The sequence below is a fragment of the Neopsephotus bourkii genome, unplaced genomic scaffold (genome assembly GCF_033783945.1).
Source record: "Neopsephotus bourkii isolate Nb327-2 ecotype Australia unplaced genomic scaffold, CSIRO-AGI_Nbou_v1 NB_1183, whole genome shotgun sequence".
NCBI lineage: Eukaryota > Metazoa > Chordata > Aves > Psittaciformes > Psittacidae > Neopsephotus > Neopsephotus bourkii.
Window position 1 is genome coordinate 186,550 of NW_026901668.1, and position 26,649 is coordinate 213,198.

At 38.4% G+C, this 26,649-nt stretch overlaps 1 protein-coding gene across 1 annotated transcript; it reads right to left on the minus strand.

The window, feature by feature from the left end:
• Positions 1–8,753: 8,753 nt before the first annotated feature.
• LOC133217966 (solute carrier organic anion transporter family member 1C1-like) lies at positions 8,754–25,808 on the minus strand. The gene is made up of 14 exons (XM_061363864.1): positions 25,635–25,808; positions 23,184–23,325; positions 22,964–23,096; positions 20,810–20,922; positions 19,872–20,018; positions 19,655–19,753; positions 18,432–18,674; positions 17,418–17,582; positions 16,660–16,855; positions 15,063–15,225; positions 13,495–13,679; positions 12,213–12,277; positions 10,932–11,049; positions 8,754–10,031 (listed from the first exon to the last, which is right to left on the minus strand). Exons 1-14 carry the CDS (start codon positions 25,764–25,766, stop codon positions 9,815–9,817), a joined length of 2,118 nt encoding a protein of 705 aa, XP_061219848.1. The 5' UTR covers positions 25,767–25,808; the 3' UTR covers positions 8,754–9,814.
• Positions 25,809–26,649: the final 841 nt, after the last annotated feature.

A 26,649-nucleotide genomic window follows, 5' to 3' on the forward strand; every position in this document is an offset into this window, starting at 1 on the left:
AAGTTTCTTTGATTTCTTTTGATTTGTTTTGGGGATTTTTTTTGTCTGTATGTGTGTGGGCATTTTATCCTAATGACCACTGCATTTATGTCACATGTATATGGATTTCTTTCCTTGTTTAAAGAACTTCCAGTAAGCTGTGAAATGCAGTACTGAAAACCTGCAAATTCATGTCTTTCCACAGACAGCCTAGTCCTGAGAGAAACATTAATAAAAGATGCTTCCAACAGCCATTACTAGGAAAAAAAGTCTCAAAAAATACTTAAAAGTGAGATATTTTATTGACAGTCTTCATGATGTACCTTTGCAATGGGAGGAAACATACCTAGTCAGATCACTCGAGGTTTTGTCTCTATCATCATGGCCATTTTGATTTCTTTTCTGAAGGGTCTCTCTGCTCCCTGCAGTCCTGTGCACAAGCCTTTAACTAGGAAACGAGCTTTATTTTCTATTCTTGGGCATGGGAGAGAGCACTACACTAATATAAAGAAAATCTACCACACTTTATCTGAGAAAGTAGCAGATCATCAAGCTAAAGAGAGGGATCTTCTAACATTTCTGCTACCATCTGCCCCATGTAAGTGCAAGAACAGGAATGGGAAAATGGTTCATCTAGTATTCACTGAAAGGAAGCTCTTAATATCCTGGCCTTGGGGATGTTGTTGTTTACACTTATTTGCTTTAAGACAATGAGCAGCACATTGAGACATTGCCTTTACAGTCACAGCTCTGATTATAAACTGTCAGCAGATACGGGGAAGCAGCGTGCTTTATGAGGGAACAGGAATGAAAGCTTCTGTAGTACAGGTGATATCAATATTGCATCTGGGTCTGGAAATAATTAAAGAAAAATCCAAGTACCAGAAACTCCAGGAATTTTACACAGAGTAGATCATGGTGTGCCTTTCTCCTGCAAACAGTGTTTTAACATTGAATGAATATATTGACAATTCTGATCTGCGCTATACATATACACTCAGTCAGGTGACTCATACTAACATCATTTCCCTTTTGTTTCTGTTGTTTGGGTGTTTATTTCTGTACATTGCTTTTTATACTACAGGTTTTTTGATGAGAGCATCTTTCACATCTATTGCTTGATTTTCCCGGGAGGTAATGTTTTATCAAAGGTGAGTTGGTAATTGATGTCAGACTAGAAATGAGATTCTGGTCAGATGTGATGATTCATGTCCAGATATTTACCCCAGATCAACTTGGTAAAGTGAGCTTTTTGAACAGATAAGACTTAACATCAATCTTCGTAACAGTCTCAAATTGACAATAGTGTAAATTCTGCCACAGGTGGTATTAAATGAGTCTCCAGCTCAGTGTACTCCCGATTCCAAGATGTATCACTTGCTTATGTTTTCAATGTGCACTGTTTCTTGTGTGGAAGTCTAAGCACTCTTCCATGTTTCTTCAAGGGAATAATTTATTCTTCAACATGAATTACTTCACAACATGTAAAAAATAAAATTGGTCAACTGAGGGGCATTTTCTGATTATTTTTTAATCCCCTTGTCTCTCATAATAGAGAATTAAAGACATTCTCCCTTTTACTTCCTTCTGCTCCAAAGGAAAGGTTTCACCAGACAGAGAGACAGAAAGGCCTCTGGGAATCTGGTTTGATTGCAAAGCCACATTACTGATTCTAGGGTCAAAACTGGTATCTTTGCTCTGTGTGACATGCTCAGAGCTATCTCTGACATCTCTTGAGTTCCATCACCAGAAAGATCCTCCAAGAATGAAATCTGTCGTATTCTGAGGTGGTAAGAGAAATTGTTAACCAGGAAAGCTATTTTGGAGGCAAATTTGAAACTAGACCACAAACCAAGTATTTTAGGGATCATTGCAGACAAATGAATTAGTGGGCCTTAAACCATGGTGATTCCACTGAAACCAATGAAGAAAAAGTCAAACCAGTGAATTTCTATCAGTCTGTGGGAGGTTTAAGGGCATGAGACTTGTGTTTACACAGGACTTGTTTGAGGCTATCAAAAAGCCCTTTAATGGCATTATCAAAGACCTTGTGTCACGGAAGGCAGAGCTTTATCCCAGAAGATGATGTAGTTATTTGGCATTTCTTTACTTTTATATAATCAAGCAGACACAATGACCTATGACTACCTGTTTTTACTGTATTTTCTAGTTGTTTATAAAAGAGAAAAAAAGACAGCAACCCTAAGCCCACAGTTTTCTGTATGCATTAGTATCACGTACCCCACAAAGACGAAGCCCTCCTATGGGTTTTGTGTCCCCATTACGAACAAGTCCTGGCACAAAAATAAATTGGGAATAGAGTACAAGCTGTTGCAGAATAAACAAAATATACTTCAGGCTGTCAAATTAAATTTAGAGCATTTCAAATATTTTAACAATATAGACGAAAAGTACACTAAATTTATCCCAGTGATTTTTCACTAAGAAATATATTGTCATTTTGCCTACTTCTAGTTTGAAATATGGTCAAAGTTCTTTCTAGCTGAAACTGTTAATATATGTATGAATCACATGTTATTTTCTCCAGTGTCTCCGAGCAGACTCCTTCATGAAACCCCTTTGCACTAAAGTGGTCTGTAAGGGCAGAGACTGCTTTTTAGAGAAGGTAAATTGTTTGTGTATAGCCAGGAATGTTAGGAAAGAAGAGTGGCCATGGGAAACATGTATGCATGCTGTATGTCTCCTAAAGTGTTTGTCCATCTCTTTACCAGATCTACATTACGGACAAGGTGGACTCTTGAGCCTGAGACCTGCCTAATGCACCAACAGTGCCCTGCATGAGATGGCAGCCCTTAGCTAAAGTGTAAAAACCCTGTGTTAGAGTCTCTGGTTAAGAAAGTCAGGACTCTTTGAAGCATCAAGCAAAACCAAGTGCAGCACAATGGAGTTATCACGGGGGGTTGGAAAGGTTGTGAATTGCATGTGCAGTAGATTTGGTCTTTTCTGAGACCGATCATGATATCGTTGCATTTACAGTCCCTCTTCAGTTTCTGGGACTTGTCCCTCATCCATAGAATAAGCCACTTGAGGCAGAGGGTTATCTTCCATCAGCACAGGTGGAACAAAGGAGACACCCAGAAAGACTGGAAAGCCCAAGAGGTTGGAGCTTACTGTTAAGTAAGAGCTTTCTACACAGCTACCCACTGATGCCCCATGCTAGGTTTGCTCCTGCCTGGCCCACTGTTGGCACAGACTCATGCTTGGGTGTCTCTGGCAGGTAGACTAGTGCTTATGGTGTGGTGTGGGGCTGGAAACAGAAAGATTTCTAATGGGACTGAAGTGCTGTTCTATTGTTGTTGTTGTTATTTTGTGGTTTGTGTTTTTTTTTTAGTTTATGTATTAATTCTTCTAAAGGTGCTGTAATGTGATTATAGCATTTAGTGAAAAACTAAGTCATAAGTCTTGAGTGATCAAGACTATCAGGAAGGTAGGGGCCAGCAGATCTCAGTAGACCACTACAACAAACTTAAATCAGAAAGGCTATACAGAAATTATTATGTGAGAAATACAGTTAGAGACAAAATATTATGGAATTATCGAGATTTGCTCAGAAGAAGACTTACTTGGTGCAGAAAAAATTCTCAGAAATCTTTCTAAAATTATTATAACAAATCTGTGTCTTAAAACAGAGACATTCTGAGTCAGTGACTGTCAAACCTAAATAATTCATCTCCTTGGCTGTGTTACACTGTAAATTATTTATATAAAAAATCAGCATCTTCTTCTCTAAAATCACCAGTTAAGAAATCATCAGAAGAGTTTCCTGTTCCTCTGTAAGACATATTGCTGCATAAATGAACAAGTACTCTTCCTGTTATCTGCAAAATAGTAAATGACTTAATGTCAATTGAGCATATAATTATTTTATTATTATCTCATCAATCAAACACTTGGGTTTCCTGTGCATCTACTAACTTCTGTGGCTCCCATAGCTCAGGTGTAATTTTTACAGGAAAGGTAGATGAAAGGTAGAAATGAAGATTCAGATGAATCCAGAAGGCATCCTCCAATAATATCCTGCTTTTAGGTGACTCAATATATGACTTCAGTCATCATTGTGAAGCTTCCCTACAGGGAGTCCATATGCAGCCCTGTCGGAGAGTTGTGGCTAGTTCCCCTGCAGCTGCTGGTGGTCCTACTCACTACCTCCCTCTGGATGTGTCTTCCTGATAACAAGCGTAGGTTGCTAGTGTGACTCATTACACAGGGATGTTGGAGCCTGATGTCCCACTGTGAGGTGGCCCTACAGGAAGTGCTGATTCATAACAGTAGGAGAGTGCAGTTCTGCACAAACATGCTGGTCCTCTTCCCTGTATCCTGTGGGCTGCTCCTGCCACCACAGCAGCCTCCCTGCCACAGCTGTGAGTAATGACTTGAATTGGTTGTATCTGCTGCAGATGCATCTAAGATCTGAAGACACTATTGGGAACTGTAGTGGAAATACCATGGTTTCCATTTTTTTCTGTAGATCGCAGTAGTCACTGTCTGAGAGAAAATATGAAGAGCCATAAAGGAACAAAACCAGCTGGTCATCAAGCTCTCACTGTAGAAGGTAACTTGCAGCAACTTGGAGAGAGGTGACTGCAAGTAAGAGAGTAACTCCTTAACAAGATTTTATCCCTCTTTGGGTTGAAATTGCACAGAGCAGGGACTCTTGTGTCAACACAAATAGTCCTAGCTCTGCATTCAGGACCTACCCAGGGATTGCCTTTCTGGATCAACTGGGCTGGATTATTTGCAGATTTTCTTTTTTAATGGAAGAAGTTGGACAAGACAGCTTCGTCTGGTTATTGTATTCAATCCTATTATTTGTATTCCCATGACTTTTTTCTTTTCCCTTCTTAATTCAACTTTCAAAGTAACATTAAAAGCTGTTGGATTACAAAGACTTCCCATATGTACTCTCTGACTGTATTAGAAGTGTTTCAACCAATTCAGTGGGTTTAGGATATAAAATAATTTAGGTAGTACATTGGATTGATACATTTTTATTTTGATTTTGAATGTTTGACCATCCATCCATCCATCAGTACTTGCTGCTAAGGCAGTTTTGTTCTGCAATTTTACATTTGTTGAAGCCTTCAATCCTCTTGAAGCGTTTTAGGAGAAACAGGTGTATACTTGTTAAATGCATCCTCTGCAGTTGCTTTCCAGGAAATGTCAGTGAGTACCAATGTTGGCCTTTATTGCAAGTTCAAACTTACTTCAATTTGGCAAAGCACATCCTTGTTAAGTAGCAGCATCAATATAGAGATAATAACAACTCACCCAATTGCACATGTTCTACACCTGTTAATGTTTGTATGACCTTAAAAACTAGCTGTTGGTTTCCTTATAGCCCTGAAGGATTTTTCTAACAGGGCTGAATTCAGGGCATTTCTGAGGCCTGGATGGCAAAAGTATTTCTTACCCTTCATAATGCTTCTTTTCACCTAGCTCAGTGCATCCCTAAAGTTAATGAAAACAGCAAACAACTTTAAATCTGATGTATTAAAATAAGGATTAAAAAAAGACTAGTGGGCTGAAATTAATGATGATTCAGAAATGAGTCAGCTATTGAGCTCTCTTTCAAAATCTGTTTTCAAGAAAGGCAAAAATGAATAGTGGAATAATTGGAAGCTAAGGAGCTTTTGCAAGTAAATGCTTGCAGGTACTTAAGTGTTCCTGGAAGTAAGGAATTCCAGAAAGCATGCAGAAGAAGGTGAACTATGAAAACTAAAGTAGTGCTATTATTGACCACTAGCAAGTGTCTTTTAAAAGTAATGAGTAACTGCTAACGTTCTGGATGAATGTAGCAAACAATTTGAAAGACTTGAGAGATCTGACTGCACATAAGACATTTACCCTTCAAGTGAGTAGAACATCAGTGGTCCATCCCTAGTCAGGCCTGTGACCATCATCCAGCAGGGCAAGCAGAATGGGCTTCCACAGTTCTGTAGAGTGTTCCTTGTGTTTCCGCATTATGTCAGAATGTTTCCCACTAGTACACTAAATTAATTTTTTTAATTCCAAGAATTTGATTAGAAAAGAAAATACATATGTTTAAAGTCACCATCTGGTGATAATGTTGCATTAGATAAAATGCATGACAGATGACAATTTTGCCAAGAAATCGATTTTATAAATTTTGAAATAAATGGAAAAACAGACCTAATCTTTAACATTTTTTCAGATGAGCACTATTGAGCCCACTTGTCAGTCTGGACAGGTAAATGTAGTTATTCACAGTGGATGGATTTGCACCAGGAGAAAGTCTTCCAACAGAATAAAACAAATCAAGTGTTTGGTTTGTATCATATGTCTATATTTTATTGTCTGTAAATCCTGCTGCAGAATAAAACTATGATAGCATCCATGGGGTACTATATACCACATAAAAGCGGAATGAGCCTTTCTCTTGCTTTGCCATGATGCAGACATAAAGCTTACGGAATTACATACAGCCTTGGAAAACCACTTATTTTCTGTGTCAGCATTGTCTTGAACTGGGGACACTCCCCTGAAAGCACCTTTAGCGAAGCATGTTTAGCTACAAAAGTATGTCTATAATAATTTTGGAGATCAGTGGGAAAGATTAAATGCAGTTACTTTCTTGTGTGCTAGCAAAATCCCCAAAATAATTCCCTGGCCTGCTTTAAGCACAGAAATCAGTAACATAAGAAAAGGGTTTCTTTTTCTTTTTGTACTTTTTGTTCTCTCACCCGTGATGCACAACACCAAAACCTAAATGTGTTTTGCAGTTCATAGCATGTCACCTTTGCTCTGCTTCTCTCACAGGGGAAGATAATTTCTTAAACTTTTCATCAGAGTTTTGATTTCCTCCTGCTCTCCCAGAGCTCATTATGCAAACGCTTTCATTTTTTCCTCTTCTTTGTTTTCATCCATTCTACTCTGAAAAAGCATCATTTATAATTTGCCTCCCTTTTCATGCTCTTTTATGAAGCTCAGAGTTTAATGTTCGGAAGAAACTTACGTTGCTGGCAACCTCTTGATTTGAAAACACAGGGACGTGTCTGTTCAACAGTTACCTGCCACCTCTGCAGGGGTGTCACCTGGCCTGGCTTGGGCCAAATGAGGAACATGAAGAGGGGCCAGGCCGAGACATTTAAGTGTGAAACATAAAACATTTTTTTTTTTACACTGCTTTTTTACACTGCCAAGAAACCCCACCTATCCAGGGAAAAAGAGAAAAATACAGAAAGAAAAGAAAAAAAAAAAGAAAAAAAAAGAAAAAATGTGCAAAGGAAACCAAGGGCCCACCCCCGGGTTTTGCAACAGCTTCCAGTTTCTTAGGTTGTAAACTCTGTCACTCTGGGTTTAGAGGCATTGCGCTTAGTTTCCAAAACTTCAATACATAAAGGTAGGCACCTGAATAAAATCAGCCTGACTTTTATCCACAGCAGTGGATAAAGGAGTAGATGTGGGCTTTTAATTTTACCTAGTGTGTAAAAGTTGTGGCTGTAGTGGCAGATTACTGCTGAAACACATTCATGCACATCTTACTAACAAGCTCTTTTACTTAAGCTTTCCTCCCAGAACTGTAAAGACGTTCAAAATTATCTTCCTAATTTTCTTCAGATGTCTCCTGAACATGCTTAGAAGCAGTTGTCATTATTTCTTGATGATTTTCTGTCTGGCAATATATATCTTGTCTTAGCTCAGATGCATGCATCTTGAAGCAGAGATTGCCATTTTGTGCATGTGTCTGCGTGTGTGCATGCACAGTATTTCTCACGCAGCAAGGGCTCTTAAGATCCAAGGGCAGCACAAACATTAACGGCAGCATTGCACTGTTAGGTGAAATAATTTGTCCTGTTTGCTCTCCTTCGACCATAGATCCATGATCTACAGTTGCAGCTTTTTAATGTTGGGGAGAAGATCACAATTTAAGTCTGACAACAAATTAAAGTGTTGCTCTCTCTTCTTCCCTTACTGGTGATGACCTACTGTGACATCAGAAGGCAGATGAGCTGTTTCTGGCTGGGAGCATTTTTAAGACAAAAAAGGGGAAAAAAGTATTGATAAGGAGGTTATAACCTTCTTCTGCCAGCCTTCTTCTCTGTGTCCAAAAAGGCCAGTATATTGACACCTCCTTGACCACATGAGTTTGGAGTAATAGCTTCCCAGATTTGCTGCAGGCCATAACACCTTTTTCTGGCATTGTTGATTCTTTGTGCATAGTTCTCATAGTCTGTCATCTGGGATTAGCTCTAGTTTTCAGTTAAAACTGGTGTTTTGAAAGGTTACAGGTTTTGGGTTAAAAATGCCTCACCTAAAGCCCTGGGTTTAAAGACACCATAGGAAATTATATGTGAACCAACACATGTTAATAAAATACCATGAGGACAAAGCAGCTGATAAACAGCTAGACAGCTGCAATTACTTTCCCTGTCAAAACTCACTCCCAAGCCCAGTAGTTAGATAAGGAGGTTCTTTCCTTTAGGTCCCACAGGTCATTCCCATGGCTGTATCTGGATATGTCAAAGCGTTTGCAAATGCAATTGTAAGAAAAGACCATATCAATTTTGATAGATGGAGAATCTCTACCTCCAGTAAATATAACTTCATTCGGACAAAAGTCCCATTCTTTTTCCTTCAGCTACTTCAACCACTGCTAAGTGACTGTCATGACAGACAGCACATTTGAGAACAACTCAGCATTTTGCTCAGTGTACTTTCTATCTAACATGTCTATTAGCCATATCCCACTGAGCCTTGGGCTTCTGTTTTAAAGTATCAAGTGGAGAATGCAATCACTGTTGTGAAACGGTACGCAAGTAAACATCTTTTTATTTAGAGTAATAATTGTTGTCAAGCTTCGAGTGACGCAAATATGATGAACACAAACCGACAAATACACAAAAGCAACTTTGAATATATGAGCTAAAGGCTTGCACTGAGGAAGTTTTAAGATGCATGAAAACGGAGGTGAGTGTTTTGCCTGCCTGATGATGAACTTCTCCCAGAACAATAAAGTCTGAACATGACAAATATATCGAGCATTTGCAGCAGTCATAGGGCTAATATTGTTGTTTGAGTGTCCTCTGCTGGACAGTACATGACATAGCAATAAAGCCACGAGCATATGTCGGGTGGATTTTGCTAAGAAAACATAGCTAAAAAATTTTGAATATTTCTTACGTTTCACAGTCACTTAACTAAACGAATTAGTTTTTAATAAAATGCTAAGACGCTGAGATATTTAAAACCAATTATTTCCTTTAAGGCAACCTATTTGTAGTTTTAAGTAGGCATAAGATTATCAGCTGAGCTACGATAAAATGCTTCCTGGAAAAATACTGCTTTTGTCTATTTTGTGATAGAAAATTGTTGCAATGTTTCATTTAGATAAGGTGGAAATATTTTGCTTAAAGGCTTTGGTTTTACTATGGATTCTGGTTGAATCTGATTAAATCAAAACGCTACTGTTAGCCGTGAGCTTGTCATTCCTGAGGCAGTCTACTGCATGGATCTGCGTACAGGATCACCATCACATTTTGTGGGCTGTTCTGCCAGATGTTATCCTTGACCCCACTAAAAATTGCATACCTGCTTTATTGGAAGTTTTTCTTCATCTGTTGAGAATTTGGTTCAGTTCATGTAACCTGGGCTGTCCCTGATAACCAGGTGAGTATGGCACCAGACATAAGGCATTTTCATATTTATATGTTAGTTTTTGTTGTTGTTGATCACAAGTTTGCTATTAGTTTTGCTTTATGAATGGTGCTAATATTTATTAGTTATTCATAATATGGTAAAAGTAGTTTCTAAAAGAACCTGTCCTGATTCATGTGCCACTGGTCTAAGAGGCTTTCTAAATACATGATTCATTCTCTGCATCATTAGAACCTGGCAAACGTTCTTTGATCTTGCAATTATCTTCCTTATTCACAGGAGCATCTTCCCTTCCTCCATTCTCTATAGGCCTGCAGTCCTTATTTTGAAAGTGTTTCTTCATCGATATATAAAAAAGGACTGCAATCAAGTAGGAAGGACCTCTTAATACTGCTGATAAACCAAGGTAGACATACCTGTGGGGTAGAGATTAGAAGATAGTGTCAAACATTGAAGTTTTCAAAGACACTGAAGAAAATCACCATAAATGGCTTTTAAGGATCGCATATATACCAAAAAAAGCTTAGGGAAAAATATTAAAAATCACTGTTTGTGAATGGAACCACAAACTTATCATTTCTGCTTGCAAAAGTTTATGTTAAAGGATTGATAATATTCTTTTTGCTTATGAAGACAGCTGCAAAGTAAAAAATCCATCATCTTCCATTTGTTTCTGAAGATTTTTTTTATCACTTTAAGGCCTTACAATTTTTAGGGCTGGAAATATGCTGAGAACACCAGAGTGGGCTATTGTATTTAAAAATAAAAAGCACATCAGAAGTGGCCCAGGTCTGTCTGAAACTGAGAAAAATCTCTGGAGTATTCCTTCTGGAGACCAATAGTGTTTGTGTTTAACCAACACCTTCAGCTGCTCAGCATGACTTTCTTTCACTTATTTTTCTCTCGAATGTGGCCAGCACACAAAGTTAACATTCTTGCCAGTATGACCAAACTACCTGCAAGTAGGGTAGATCTGAGTAATTTTCTTCTTGATGGTAAGTCATACAATCTTTTAACATACCAAGTCTTTAAATTAACTCAAAGGATATTAAAAATATGTAATAATTCCAGAAATCGGTCATTGATATGAAATGATTTTTACACAACATAAAAACTGACTGAAAAACTAAGGTTTCGACTTGATCTTAAGATGCCTCAATTTCAGGAATTCTGGATTGATCTAAATCTGAGTCCAGAGTCACTATCTGACCATAATTTTTGATGAGTGGCTTCATACACTACAGTATAACACAACAAAGCATGTCTATATGTAGAAAGGAAATGCATGAGGTTTATTGTGCCCTAATTTGCCTTACCTGTACGCATTGGAGTCATACAGCCGGCAAGCCCCTTGGTGACCACAGCTTGTGCTTCCCCATTTCAAGCATGTCTTGTCAATCAGTGCACCAAAATAAACTGGTGCTGGAATCCCAGCTGGAAGGAAACAAGCAAAAATGTCAAAAGATATCACAGGAAAAGACTTTAGGAATCACCTTTATATTACTTTCTTAGTAGTAATTTCTATGCTTCAATAATGGCAATATGTGGACTGGACTGCAGAGGGGGTTTTCTTTATCAGAATCACTGTAAGCTGGGACACCCTCTCTGTGCTGTGGGCATCATCAGTCCCCAGGAAATGTGCTCTGATGGGTTGGCTAGGTTTGTAGTCATGCATGTTGAATTCTCAAGCATGGCTCTGATGAGTTATTCCTTCTTCTATGCATAGCCTGAATTAGCCACACTGGCTGATGGTCCTTTCTGTCTGAATGAGGGTAAAGCAACAGAAATCCTTAGTGTGGCTTGGCCAGATACAAGCCTATGCTTTTCTGCAAAACATGGCAGACAAGGGACAAAATCCTAGCCTTGCTGAAGTAAAGGCAAGTATTAACTTCAGAAAAATGCTTTAGCATGTACAGGACTATGCTTCACACTAGCTTCATTGCTGCAGGGGCATCCTGTATTTTGATGTACGAAATAATTTATTTTGTAAAAATAGGTATACTTTCAGCCTGTTCTGCCCTAGGGCTCTTGTGACAACCTGAACTCAGTAATATATCTATAAAGACCTGTGTATTATAATCATCAGTGCTTTAGTCAGGGAACGATGGGACAAATGATCATTAACACCATTTATGGAAGTTCCTTCGAGAAGGAAGGTGGGAGTGCATCAGATTTAATGTCGAAGTCACTGAAGAGAAATGCCAGATTTTTTGAAACAGTGGCAATGACTCTTCCTTGCAGTGGAAGGAGCATGCTGGCTCGATGTGCTGAAGCAAAAGCATATGGAAAGGGGTCAGTGCTTAGAAAGACAGGATAATACTTTAATTTTGCTTAGAAACTCTTCCCATTTTGGGACACCAAGCTCCCAAACTGCAACAGCATTTAATCAGCAGGTCAAAGGTTTTCAGAACTGTGTTAGATGGTTTCCCACCAAACCCTTGACTGAATATTGGACTTTCAGGAAAAAATTCAGGATCTTCAGGAACACCCCAGGATCTAATAACTGTTTCAGGGATATATCTCTTTGATAAATGGTGTCTACATTGGTGTCACTTGAAGCCATATGAAGAAGCATCTCAACCAAAATGATCTCTTACCTAGCATTCTCATCATGAGCGTGTACAGGCCAACTGCAAGAGATTTCAACTCTGGCTGAACACATCTGAAAGAAAGAGGGATAATTATGACGTATTTGCCTATCTAGTGTTAAGACATGCCTATTAAACTGGTGTTAATTAACCTGAAATTAATACTCTTAATGACAGAAAGCCAAACTTTGGAAGGAGAGTGCTTCCTACAGCTGTTGAAAATACATTAAGTGGTATGAAAAGGGTGAATGAATCTATTGTTTTCCATCACATAGCTCCTGGGAAGTCCATTCACTTAAGCATAACTGAAGAAGTGAAATATTAGTCACAATCACAGTCTATCCTAGTCTTATTGAAATGGGCTCCCCAATTGCCTTAATTCCCTGCATACATTTTCCTCGCTTGATGGGATATACCATATTTCCCTAAGACACAGATGTTGCAAGTATGTGCATTGGTGTGTTATGTTTCTATTGAATGACATTTCTCTGTACACTGCCACATCTTGAACTACACGAAGCTATCTGGAAGTATGCCTTTCTGTTGGAACCACATTCCAAGCATCAGAAATGGTCATTCACTGATCTTGAGTCCATTATATATCCAGCTTCTGCCACCTCCTTACAAATATTAAAATGGTCAACACTTCAAAAGGCATCTCACAGAGATGAGGAAGGGAGGGAGTTCACATTGTTTTCCATGCTCATTTAAGACAACACAATGCTCTTAGGACTACCATTAAAATTGCCATTAATGCATTTTTTTTCTAACAAGAAAGCTTTCTCTCCAGGTTACTGAAAAGTATGTACTAATTTGTACACATGGTTCCAAATCACATCCTGGTATGCCTGAACCTGTGTACCTTGACAGACAGGAGCACAGGAGCCTCAGAATGAGCCCGTACGTGTCATGAATTTCCAGACATCTGATAAATACAATCTGTTAGGGCAACCCCAGAAATGCATTTTCAAACATTTTCAAAATCCATTCAGCCAGAATAACCAAGCAGACAAAGAGGATGTGTTCTGGAAAACCTGGGCGTATGACAGGCATGAGGGAAACCATTTTGCAGTAGCTGGAAGCCATACAGTAGAATCAACTTACAGATAGCAGCAAAGGCAGGTTTGATGCTAACAAACAGCTACAAACAAATGGGAAATGACAAAGGGCATTAAAGAAAGCATGTTATACTGAAAGAGAATCTTTTTTCCTAAGGGAGAGAAACCTTAACATAGTTTTGATGCTCTTGTTGGATAGCCTCTACCTTTGGTACGCAGTTAGTTTTACTTACCTAAACATAATCATGTATGCTGGGGTGCCTCCCAATGCATAACAAAAGCCACTTATGACTTGTATTACTGTATAGTAAATAAACTTCATTGAACAATCTTCACTTTTTGGACATTGCCCCAAGGTGGCAGAGTTATTTCCTGTCCATGAACTGCTGGCTTCAATACAGCTGCAGTTATGGAAGACCTGGAAGACACAAAGCACATTTGATAGGACACTACTCATGCAATGGGGAGTCATGCCTTCAAACAAAAGCAGAGTCTGAAGCACTCCTAAGCATCCCATTCCAATCTTATTTGGCTTTCTTGATGCAATGGGCAGCAGCTTCTTTTATTTCCTGCAAACATTTGGAAGAGATGTTCTGTGCCAGCATGTTTTTGCCAGTGAACATAGTAAACTTTTTGGGAGGATGTTTGGAGTACCTGAAGGACTTCTGTGACTGGCCTCAGCCTTTGTGTCCCCAGAGGTCTGTCAAAGTGGAAAAGTGAGGCTCAAGGAGCTGTGCCTTTTGCTGCTAGGTGACACCCCCTTTCTGTTGACTTGTGTCTGTGAAAAGGACCTGCATCACAGGTCCTTTTCTGCTAATCCTGACCCCCCAGACATACCTCACAGCTGTAAGCAGTAGCTGTGGAGCCCTGAGATTAGCAGTAGGTGTACTGAGAGTTTAGGAGCAACAGCTTTTATCTAGGGCTCCTGGGGCTTTAGAGTGTGCTGAGGTGAAGGGAACTGTAAGCCACAAACCTTAACCTCTACAGAGACAGACTTGTGTGGGAGTTAGTGGTCTCACTGTCATGGATGCTGTTGAGTCCTTCTCCCTTGCCTCCCACCTTAAGATTTTAAGCAAATAGTGTCTTTTGGAGAAGATGACTGTAGACAGCAGAGAGAAACCAGTGTCAAAGAAAAATCTGTTGGAGAGAAAACTGGCTGCAAGAGACAGCTCCAGACCATGTGTATTCTGTAGTGATCATTTGGCATCAGAAAACATGGGAATGATACAGTCCAATGAAGGCTTATATCCATGGGCTGGAGCTTGCTCTTTGGGACTCTGAACATCTGCTTAGCAATCTGTGCTAAGCAGAAAGCAGTCAGCCAGAACAATAAGCAGAATCCTGCCATCCCAGAGTCTCACGTGGGGGAGATAAACTGACTCCCCTCAAGTCATTCTTTGTACTTACAGAATAATTATCAGTATTGGGAAAGATACTGCACTTAGTGTACTTCAGCTATTGACTTTAAACAGGGCACCCAAAATCAGGTTTATGAAGGGCAAGACATGGACAACCTTCAGACAACATGTAACTGCTTTCATCTGTTTGTGTCTCCCTCTTGTGTTCAATTTACAAAAGATGAAAATCATTATCTACAACAAGGACGTAGCACTTTTTCTTTCATGTGCAGTAACTCAGACAAATCTCTTTTCTGCACTGCTTGTAGCAAGAAATCATAAATACTTCACTGACTGGTCTCTAGTAACTTAGTTTTTTCTTAAATACATTATAATACTAAATCCCTGACGTTACACAGAAAATAGGCCAGTAGAAAACCTCAGAAACTGAAGAAGGGTCTTACTGTGTTCTTTCCTTGTCCCACCGAAGCCGTGCACCCAGCTAGACATGCTGAAACATATGTGACTCCGTTGTCTCCACACACAGGATCCCACACATTGGAGGAGCATTTGCAGTCAGAGTTGCACTCAGAAAAGATATCATTTTCATGGTATGGAATGGGTTTTCTTGGAAGTTAAGTTTAGACAGGTGTAAAGGTGTAAGAAACTTTTAATTCAGTGTTGTCACTGAATCTATCCTGTGTGACAGTGTTGCTGTCCTGAAACTCACTTCATATGCCCAGGACACACATTCTCATAGTTAAGTCTCTACAGTATTGATTTGTTTGTTTGAGATTCCATCCTACTTGCACTGACATTAAAGTGATTACTAGATTATAAAGAATTTTAAAAGAAATAGAAACATTACTACTGATTTTACTTGACAGATGTAGACAGAAAAAAAAAAAGCTTTAAGAGGCTTTGAGAGGTCAGCTAGACTATCACCTAATTGAACATGGAGCTAGCAACAATTTACACAGTCTTTATCAGGTACATCTTTACTTCCTGGTAAAACTGCAACAGTGATAGAAACTAGATTGCCTGGTCTCCATGGTAAAAAATACTATGTCTTAAAGCGCAGCCTAAGTCTTCCTAGAGAATATGGAGAATGCAGCATTCCTTTTTACTTTCAGACATTTTGGGGGCATTGAGATCTGCAACAAAGAGGGATGTCTTCCCTCATCTTCTCCTTTCTGGGTTAATTAAGCTTATGTGCTTGTCATCTGTTTCACCTCAGCACTTACTAAGCACATTCCCTGGTCCACCATTTGCATTCTTAGTGAAATGCTGCAGAGTAAAGGACAAGCAGCAACTAGTTCTCAGGTTCCAACAAATATAAACATCCTTGGCATCTTGCCTGTCCAGTTTCACATATTCAGCTGTGAACAAGTATGGCTTGATAGATTAACTATAGTGACAGATTATTGAAATGTAGGTAAGTCTTCAGGGAGACACAGACAGGTTCACACTAGCTATGAGATACTCTGAAAAGGCTGGATGTGAGGCAGTGACAACTCATATGCAAGTGTGTTGCTAGGCCCCTTGGACATCTAGAGCCCAGCATGCATCCCTTCTGCTGATATCTTCACTCTTTCAAAGGCAAAATAACAGCCTTTAACTTTCAAACCCTGGCTCTCTCCTGAGAGGAGAGAGTGTTTTCAGTGGGCATAAAAGCTTCCTTTTGGTTTGCAGGAGGCTGAGAGTCTAGCAGGTTGCAGTCTTTCTGTCTGTGTAGGATATGCTACCAGTGCTCTCTGTTACATATGCTTCATCCTCTTACTGAATACTCTTTTCTAGAAAATTGCTTCTGGTGTAGAAATAGTACTGTGTCAAACAACACACACACTCAGCCAAAGAATCTACACTGGTAATTATGCAATTTTGCTAATGTATTTCTCACCAATCTTTAACTAGTGAAACTATCACAATGACATGGGGTAGTGTTCACTTTCTCTTAAGGATTACAAAAACACGTTCCTCTTTTAGCCTTGATGCCATAGTACATTTTCTTAACTATTGCTGCTATGGAGAAAACCATACTCTTCTTCATTTTATACTCACCCTTGATAGGACACTGTCATTCCTGCTACCACATGGTTCTCACAGCCAACAAAAAAGTGCAAGAGAGTGAGGAGATAGGCCACAAATGACATGGAAAATGCAAACTTGATTGCTCCAATGATGCCCATTTTGTACTTTTTCATTAAAACGCCCCCCAGGAAAATTCCAAGACCTACAGGAGGTAAAGATGTCAGTCCTGTAAGAGATTATAGAAAGGGAATGTTAAAATAAAAAAGTCACAGTGGACTTAAGAGCTAAAGTCTGTCCTCACACTGATGGGCCTGGCAGCTTTATGTTCTATTATGATGACTTTAGGTGGCTTTGTGCTCAGCCTAATCCCATATGCTATTTTTGAAGTGCCTAACCCTTAAACCCCACTATCATTCGAAGGCACTTGTCAGACATTGCAGCAATTAGAACTCCCACAACACATTCAATGCACATTTGGGGTCCTGTTGCTATAATGTAAATAGTAACGCAATGTAACATAACAGAATATGACATGACATGATATATAATATTATATGACATGACATAATTTAATATAATATCATAAAGTATCATATATAATAATTTATTCTGGTCCTATAAGTGCCAAAACATTAGTTTGAATGCTGCCTTTATATAATTCAAGTTCAGGAGAGACTGCCATTTACATCAGCCTGTTCTGCAAGGAATTCAGTCCCAGAAAAAGCATGCCAGAACTTATTCCCATGCACTGCTTATAGCATAAGCAGTCATTGCACAGTGTAACTCACCTATTAGAAAGTTAGATTTAGCTGTAGATTGCCCATACTGCTGTTCCATGTACTTTGGTTTGTAAGTCAAGAAACCAATAAAGCTATTAAATTGTAACAGTGAGCAACACATAAATGTAAAGTACATTCGATTACTCAATACTTTTTTCAGGGAGGTATAGAAATCTGAAAGAAAGGGATATATTAGTTGGCTTTGGAAAATTCATGGCATAATTACTGGTGAGTAGTCTACAAAACTTAAGGCAAAATCCTTCTCTCAGCTGTCCAAGTGCAAATCATATTGATCTTCATTTCATACGAGTATCTGAAAGCAAAATCAGGTTCTTGAAGAACACCAGAGGTCAAGATAAAGGATGAGAGTCCTAAAAGAAGACAGAAGTATGGGTTAAAGCATGGGTGCTCTAGTAAGATCTGCACATGAAGATTACAGGGCTCCAATTCTTTTAGCTTACATAGATATTATCACAGGTTCAAGGCTAAGTAAGAGCTGCCTTTGTGGAGATACCCAGTATCTTTCATTGGGAACTGAACAAAGATGGGAGGATTTGACTAATGATGCAAAGCTATCTCTCCCCATCTCCTTTTCACCCTTTTCTTAGCCTGAGAACAGGTACATTTTCCTTAGGCAGTAATGTGCTTCAATGTCTCCATGAGCTGTACAATGATCAGATGAATAATTTGGTTTTCAGTACTCCAAAAGGAGCCTTCTAATATTTTTTTTAGGTCCTGATACAGAAACAATTTTTCCACTCTTCAAATTTCTTCTGCCACAAAATTTTAGAGATAGGTGCTGCTTAGGCTATGATACATTGCAAGTGATGCATGCAGAACCTCAGAGACTTGAACAAGCTTTTTGACTTCTAAAAACCTTTAGCAGACCCCTTCTTTATTGGGGACAGCTAGCTGGCTCAGACTGAAGTTAAAGGGAGGCAAAATGTTTTTCAGAACTGTTACGTTCCCACTGTACATTGTGCTTTTGCCTTTTTACATTTATACAACATGTAAAACACTTGCCTTTCAGTATTACTGACCACTTCCTCGGCTTAGGTTTTGCAGCAGTAAGTTTCTTCTCTGTAGACCCAATGTTTTCCAAGAGACCATATGAAGTGTGGTCACTGTTGGCTTTTGGTTTTTTCAGGCTCTTTGGCAGGAAGCAGAATGGAATAGCAGCTAGCAAACTGATTACTCCACCTATTAAAAAACCAAGCCACCATGCACCCACCCAGCGGGAGTCCTGTGGGGTGATAGTGATGCTCCCTAGAATTCAAGGAAACAGATACAAGTTACCTAAATGAATAAGTTGAAACTTACCACCCTTTATCTGCTAAAATAGCTACATTTTACAATGTCTGACTTTAAGCAGTAACCAAAATCATCTAATGAGAGACTATTCAAGAAGTGAATACATCAGGAATCAGACTTTAAAGGTGTTGTTTCATCTGCCTTTCTACATCCTATGCTGACTGCCATTTTGTGGCGTACATGGTGACACAGATGTCTTTATCCAACACATAAGAAACCAAAAATGGGTGGCAGACAAGCTGCAACCCTAAAAGGTCCTTTTAGGGCTGATTGATACATTTCTATTGAGACTACCCTCTGCTAACCTGAACTATATAGGTTGCTGTTAAGCATAGTGGCATCATTGAGATTAGCCAGAACTTTAAAATTTGTGTTGCAAGGAAGACGAGAATTTAATTTTTATGATTGTTACATGCTGGCTAATAGGGATTGCTCTGCTTCATCTGGCCTTTTGCAGATGTGAATATATGCATATATAATATATATGGGAAGGTCTGGCTGGTATAACATACCACAAACATTACAAGAATTATAAATAATGTAAAATGCACAGCTGAAAGGCTGGGTAATCCACCAGAACTGTAAAACTGCTATGCTAGGAGGGATCTTTCACTGAGACCCAAGTTCAGTGAAACATTTTGGTAGTGTGATAGTTCTTGACTAACTTTTAAAGTTAAATATGCATTTTAATCCTTTAATCCTAAAACACAATTCTAAAATGTGTTCCCTGTCTAATTCTGCCTTTACCCTAAAAGATTCCGGTAAATTAATAAAATTATAATAAAGTATATAACAAAATTAATGAAACAAATATAAATTAAATATAAATTATATTAATGTAATTAATTAACATAATAAAAACCTATGTAACTGTGTAGAAGAACCTGTTATGAACAAGCATTAGCTTGCTTTAATTTTTGTTTTGTTTTCCTTACCTAAATCCACAAATCCGATATCCACATACAGTCTTGCACATAAAGATCCCAACAGGAAACCAAACATTGGACCCATCATGCCTATTGTGTGCAAACTTGCTGAAAATATAATGAAGCAGATGCTAGTACATTTTAACAGCTGAAAATTTTCTTCTGCAGAGGATGATAGACCTCTTTCTTACACCACAAGTCTTACATTACTTTATGTTGAGATTACCTACATACACAGGAACATTCTCTTCTTTAGCAAAGTCATCAAGGTAAGAGATGCCCAGTGGTGTTATTGGTGTCTCACCAATTCCACGTAACATGTTTCCCAGTAAGATATATATCCACATATATGATGATGGTTCCTTCTCACAGCCTGCCGATGAGAGTTTACATCTTTGTAATAGAATAGTCAAATGGGAAACAGTGACAAACCACAGGAAATTCAGCACATGAAATGATTATAGTTTAATATTTAAGGTATTAACAACATTTTCCTCATGGAAGATTAATGAAAGGCCATCAAACTCATACTTTTTAATGATCTTTTAATAACACTTTCCTCCACCTCCATTGTGTTTGGTTTCTGAAAGTACAAATAAGTATTACTCATCCGAAAAAATGCCTGTGTAAAAAATGGCAGATTGATATTGTTATGAATATATTACCTGGCATATAACATTTATCTTTAATGTGAAAATTTTGAGATGGTTTCTGGGACACAGCTTGTCTCTTATTTTACCTATATCTCATGGAAATCAGTACATACAAGAGCTGTATTTCATATTGTAATCAAGATTATAGAAACCTTCATTTATTTACAGTTAAGTCCATGCAGTTTCATGTCCTGTCATGCTATCTCTTCCACCTACCAAACTGTGTAATTCAAACATAGTCTCAGCATCCTCTTCAGTGTTAGTTTGATTTTATTGTAATTTGGAAGCGTGAACATAAGAAATTGGGGATGGGATCCTTGTAATTTGTGTTTGATGGATGTTTCTTCTTCAAATGTGGTACACAAAGTGCATAAAGTATTGGTAATATTCCCAAACAGGTACAGACTGATGTTAGAAATCTAACTGAACATCTTGCATGTGGCAATGACTTACTCCACTTGCAACCACGAAACTAGCTTCTGTATTTGTACTTACACTTACAGTTCCTTACCTGACCTGGAGACTTGCAAGAAGGTTTCGTTCACATCTTGATGTAGGGAACAGGGATTTATGTTTGAAGTTAAGTTGGCTGAAGAAGCTGTATGTGATGTCTCGTACTTATAACTGAAAACACGCAATAGTAGGTTTAGAAGCAGTCCAGTGTCCATTGGGGAAATACTAGTGTAATAGTGCAGGAACCACTTGACTGCTATTTCCATTAAGAGAAATGTATCTTTGTTTAAATATCAACACAAAGTGCTTTGGAAGTAGCAGGAAAGGTTATTTAAGCACATTTTGGAGAATCAAAACACAAACATGAAGAACAAGATCCATCTGTCTAGAATATACAACATTTTAAGCTGGAAAATTCAAAAGGGCTGTTGTAATTAATTCAGATATGATTGAAATTTTGGCACGAAAATTTAGGGTTGGGTCCAAGTGAGCTCCTTATGCTGACCCCAAGTCGAGGAGGAAGAGAAGAATCAGTCTCCCTATTTGTTTTAGGTGTGTGTTTTGAGGTAGTGGGGAGGAAAAGAGTGAGGAGAAGTCATCTTCAGGCAGTACCTGTTTGATAATTTGCACTGTCTTTAGGGAAAGCTTTTGTATAGTAGCGGGTGGATAAAGTTAGCAGCTAAAAGACACTTTCTGGCTGTATTTACAAGGAACAATACTGTGAGAAGGCAGCTGAGCAGCTCAAGTGATGGAAGCTATTCAGCAGCACAATCTTTTTTCCAGGTATGAGCCCTGCCGAGGTGCAAAGTACAATTAGTTTAAGCAGAACAACAGGGTAAAGCACACATTCTGCTTCTATGAACTGCGCTGACTTCGTTAGATCCGGCAGGCTTATTTTTCATGTTGAAACAAAGAGCAATCACCAGAAGAGAGTGCAGAACAGTTTCCTCCTAAACATTGTGGCCCAGGTGCATGAGAAACTGTATGGAAAGTAGAAGTCTGATGCTAGTACAAGATCCGCTGTCATAACAAAAAGCATTCCTTAGTTTTCTTTTTACACTACTATATCTCAAATTGTTCAAATATATTTAAGAGAGCAACAGAAATGTGTCTTACTCTACATGCTATCACTGCATCAAAGCTACGACTGGAAACATTATTGCATAAAAGCAACATGCTGTAATTCTCTGAGCCTGGAGAAAATGAATAAAAATTAGTCTAACCAGCCATGGAAAATCAATTTAACCAGCCATGTGAATCGGGAACAGGAAAAACCCTGGTACCAGCTCTATCAGCTCTTATCCATCTGCAGGTTCTATGCAAAGCTGAGAGAGGCTGTTCTGTGTGAGGAGCAGCTGTTTGCCACAGGAGAGCAAAATGTGTCACCTTACACAACAAGGCTCTGGTTTCTTCTTTCAAGGAGTGGGATTTCTTTTACTGAGCATCTTCGTGGGCTGGTTTCATCACCAAGTAAGCTCTGAATCCCTGATTTTAATGAGTTACCTATTGCTATAAATAAAGTCATATTTCACATAGAGATGTCACTCAGTACAAAGTTACTGGCTCAGAGCTTTGAGATCCTGTTCAGAACAGTACAGGCTTATTCTGGAAATCATATACATGTATTCTATATTCCTCATAATTTTATGTGGTTCATAATGGTTTGTCTTTCCTGCCTACATGATCATGACATCTTTATTAGCAACATGTGATGCCACATTCTTAGGTTGACAATGATTTTTCCAATAGGTGTTCTTACAGTTTGCCATTCAGGAAGAATATATAATTCATTAAAGAGATAGCACCAGCCCAGTAGTATGTTTGAAGATTTTTGAAGAAAATATGTTCTCTTTGAAACTTGAATTTTCATAAGTTTCTCATAGCTGTTTTTTCCTGACAAAAAAATAAAATTCTAAGGATTTTGGAAAAATAATTTCCTTCTTTGCCTCTTTTTCTCAACAAGTCTGGCTGAAAACTAAAGCATTGTGATTTCCCTATCTTTTCGAGGAGTTGAACTTTTTCTGCAAAGAAGCCATAATTTTCCAACCAGATAAAATGAGCAGTGATATGTGTGCAAAGTGTGATTCGTTGGACATTGAGGCGAGGTGCTATAGGCCTTTGGAAATCTATACACCAAGTTTCATTCAAAAACCAGAAATCAGTATCCAATTCCAATGCTAGGTTACCTGAATTAATCTTGATTAGTACTTACTATCCCATGAAGAAATGAGGCATTGCTGTCAAAAAACTTCCCACGGCCATAGTAAAGCATCCAACAGCTATTACTTTGGGCCGATGAAGTTTAGCTCCAAAGTAGCTTACAAATGCAATCACCAGCAAGTTACCTAGAAGGTATGCAACAAAATTAGTGCTAGATGCTGTGCCTTGTGTTTGTCTAAGTAGATCTCTGCATGTTATGAAACATCAATTACCCATCTCAAAGCTCCCATCAATGAAACCAACAGTAGATGACGTCAGGGCAAATCTTCGTTCAATCTGAGTGATAGAACTCTTCATAATCGTACCAGACAACGTTTTACTCAAGTAGCTGAACGATAAAGCAGCAAGAAATACCTGAGGAAAGATTAAGACAGAAAGTGGGAGGTAGAGGCAGGATAATTGGTCACAGGGGGATCAAATATGTTTAAAACTGTGTGGAGCAATCATTATAATGGTATATGTTTGCTACTCAAAGTGCAGTGACAATATCGTGTGGATTAATATTCACATACCCTAATGCTATGGAGCACTAGGGTGGTCTCTCAGCACTGTTTGCTCCTGGCTTTCCCTGCTGAAAACGGCTGGTGTAAGATGGAGTGCCGAGAGCAGCTGCTTCTTTTAGGGTTCAGGTTTGCAATCTTAATAGACAGAAAGCCTGATCTCTGCATTGCTGACCAGAGGTATTCCAAAGCAGAAATCCTACAGCCTGTGAAACTTAAATTTGGCAAAGTACTCACTGGGGACTAGTCACCTTAGTGATATCCTGTAGTTACTTTAATCAAAAAGCTGAAGGCAGCCAAAATTGTGATATTTTTAGATGCTGCAGAAGTCTAAAATTTGCCACAAATTAAATACCTAATCAAGATAGATTTACTAATACTAATACGACATAGAAGTAATATTAGCCCAATTTTCCTCTGCTTGGGCCCCACGTCACTTATTTTAGGCCAGTTTGTAACTGGTTCTATCTCAAACTTGTAAATAGCCATGGCATCAAAATAAAAGGCTTTATGCAAGTTTCTATGATATCGCAGTGTGTGGAAGGTGGAACAGACTTGTTGAGTTCATCTCTCATTCAGATGATATATTTTAAAATGTTTGGATTATGGCTATGTTGCCTGTATATCATATACCTCATAAGGGAAAACTGTATTCTTTTTAAGTTTATAGGTGTTCCCACTAAAACACCACCCTAAAATTTTGGCTTTTACAAATAAAGATGAGTTTGATAAAAAGTTAAACTAAGTTTGTTTAAATATTATCCAACTATTTCAACAGAGTCTTAAAAAACAAATAGACTTATTGTTCAGTGGGTAAAAGTTCCAATACAAGAAAATGTTGGGTATGTACATAAAAGTAAATATAGATTTTGACTTTGCAATACTATCTACTTTAAGAAATGAAGCCAATACTGGAAAAAAAAAAGCTTGAAAATAGGTATATTTACTCTCTTTTTATCAGGAATAAAGAGAAAAATGTCACAAGTGCAGGTTTTGTCCTGACATGTTTAATATTTCCTGAGCTCAGCTGGCAAAAAGTCTGTAAGAAACACCTTTCTTGTCTTATTCCAGCAGTGCTCTCAGGGGGTTTGGTTGAAATCACAAACTGCTGTTAAGCATGAAAACACAAACAAAAGTGACTTGGGTATTTTGAGTTCAAAAATGCAATCCCTAGGTAAAACACAGAACATTTGATAGACTGTAAGGGAAAATAACAGTTTGTCTTTTATTACCTCCAACGTATTGTGCATGTTAAACTGTAATTGCCATAAAGTTAGACATAGATTCACAGTCTTGCCACATTACCCACATATATGTCGGCAAGTTAGCAGTGAGTCTCCCAGGGAAATAAGACCCTACTTTTTGCAAGTGTGTATGGGTGGCAGATGTGAATCAGATAAAATAAGAAATATAAAGATCCTTGCCCGATGCTTAAGCCAAAATATTTTGGCATATTTTGGAAGCTTGCAATTACCTATTTTTTTCATTAATCTTCCGGCTTTTTTTATAAAGAGAAATGTGTCCTCTATTGCAACTCTACTGAGCCTATGGAACTTAACCTGAGAGGAAGCTGGCTGAAGAAGTAGTCAAAACATAAACCCAAACTCATGGCTGCCAAAAGAATTCTTACTGTTGTAGTATTTTCAGCTCAGCCAGAAGCAATACATACTACAGCTTTAACATGAAAACAAAATTCTTATTAGTTTACTTTCTTTGTTCAGTGAATTCTTCTTGTGTGATCCTGAAAGCTTTTGTGTTTGTGGGAATCAGTGGACTGTCTGACCTACAGCCCTGGATTAGGTAAAAGCCCTGGAATACAATTCACTTCACCCTATTTTGTCCCTACAAGAAGGGATGGTGTTAGCGACCTCCAGACAACAGTGTACCATAGTCACTTATTTTAGGCTGCTTCTACTGGAGGTTGCTACTTTTCTCTAATGATCCAAAAGGGCATCCACCTGTGAGTAACTTGCAAGTAATATGGTAAATCAGGAATTTTTATTTTCTTTAGGACAAAGATAAGATTCAACCATCCCTGTACTTCAGTGTGTATCCAGTTTCAGAAAACATAGGGTGAACACGAATGAAGTAATCTGGCATGTCATATCTTGAAGAACATTTCCTAACATATAACAGCATGATCATATTGATAAGGCACCAAACCTTCAAGCCAGTGCAACAGGAATTCTTCTTTTTGACTGGTAGATTTCTGTTAGCTTCATTAGCCAAAAGCTGGGCAGGTTCTGCTTCTTGATTTGAGTCACTGACATTGCTGGATTCAGTTTCTGCTGTCATGGTTGATTTCTTTACTGAGTGATCTGAACCCAAAAGAAAACAGTAATAAATACAAAAGCGCATATGCCAAAATAGAGTTGCTTAAGGAGATTTCTGATGAAACAGTAGTTACAGGAAAATGCTGAGATATTGAAACTGAATATTTTCATTGGAAATTATTTGGAACTTGGGTGTTTCAAAGTGTATATTCATTTAAATTCCAAAGTATCTTGTTTTGACATATTTCAAGTGAAATGATTCTTTACTCTGACCACTGCTCCATTCTGCCCCCACCCCCTTTCTTCTTCTGTCCAAAATGACTTCTAATGCTAAAAATACAATTTCCACAAAAGAGCAAGAGACAAAGTCTCTCTCCAAAAACAAACTACAAGGCTCACCAAAGCATCAGTGCTGAAGCACAAAGGGTGCTAGGGAGGCTCTGAATTTGCAGGCCAAGTAGCTTAGGACTCAGTCAATCATATTGGTAAGATCTCTGTATTAACACCATGCTATCTGACTTATTCTTTCACACTGGTCTGCTAGAAACAATTCTTCATGACAAAAGAATTTATTATTTTAGCTAAATGACCTCCTATAAGGATACTACCTGATTTTTAGTCCTTGTGATAGTATACAGGGTATCCCTAATCCCCTGTTTTCAGAGTGCTGTCTATATCCTCTGGTGCATGAAATCATCTGCAACTCAGCAGTTCAGCAAAACTGCTCCAGTTCCCCTGGGAAGAGCACACCCTGTAGCCATAGATGAAAAATCTTACCCTCTCCTTTAATATAACATATTTTTTTATTGTTGAAAGCCCTGCCTCATGAGTAAGTTGAATATGGGTTTATTAAAACAAATAGCACAATATTTCTTTTTATTTTCTTCTTCTTTTTTTTTTTTTTT

Bases quoted from the DNA above. Each gene is read 5' to 3' on its own strand.
- LOC133217966 (XM_061363864.1), bottom strand. From the start codon at position 25,766: ATGACAGCAGAAACTGAATCCAGCAATGTCAGTGACTCAAATCAAGAA. The intron at 12,278-13,494 runs GTAAGTAAAACT...TCTTTCTTTCAG, and splicing joins GCATACATGATTATGTTTAG to ATGTGTTCAGCCAGAGTTGA. The intron at 11,050-12,212 runs GTAAGAGATCAT...GTTTCCTTCCAG, and splicing joins GCTCATGATGAGAATGCTAG to CTGGGATTCCAGCACCAGTT.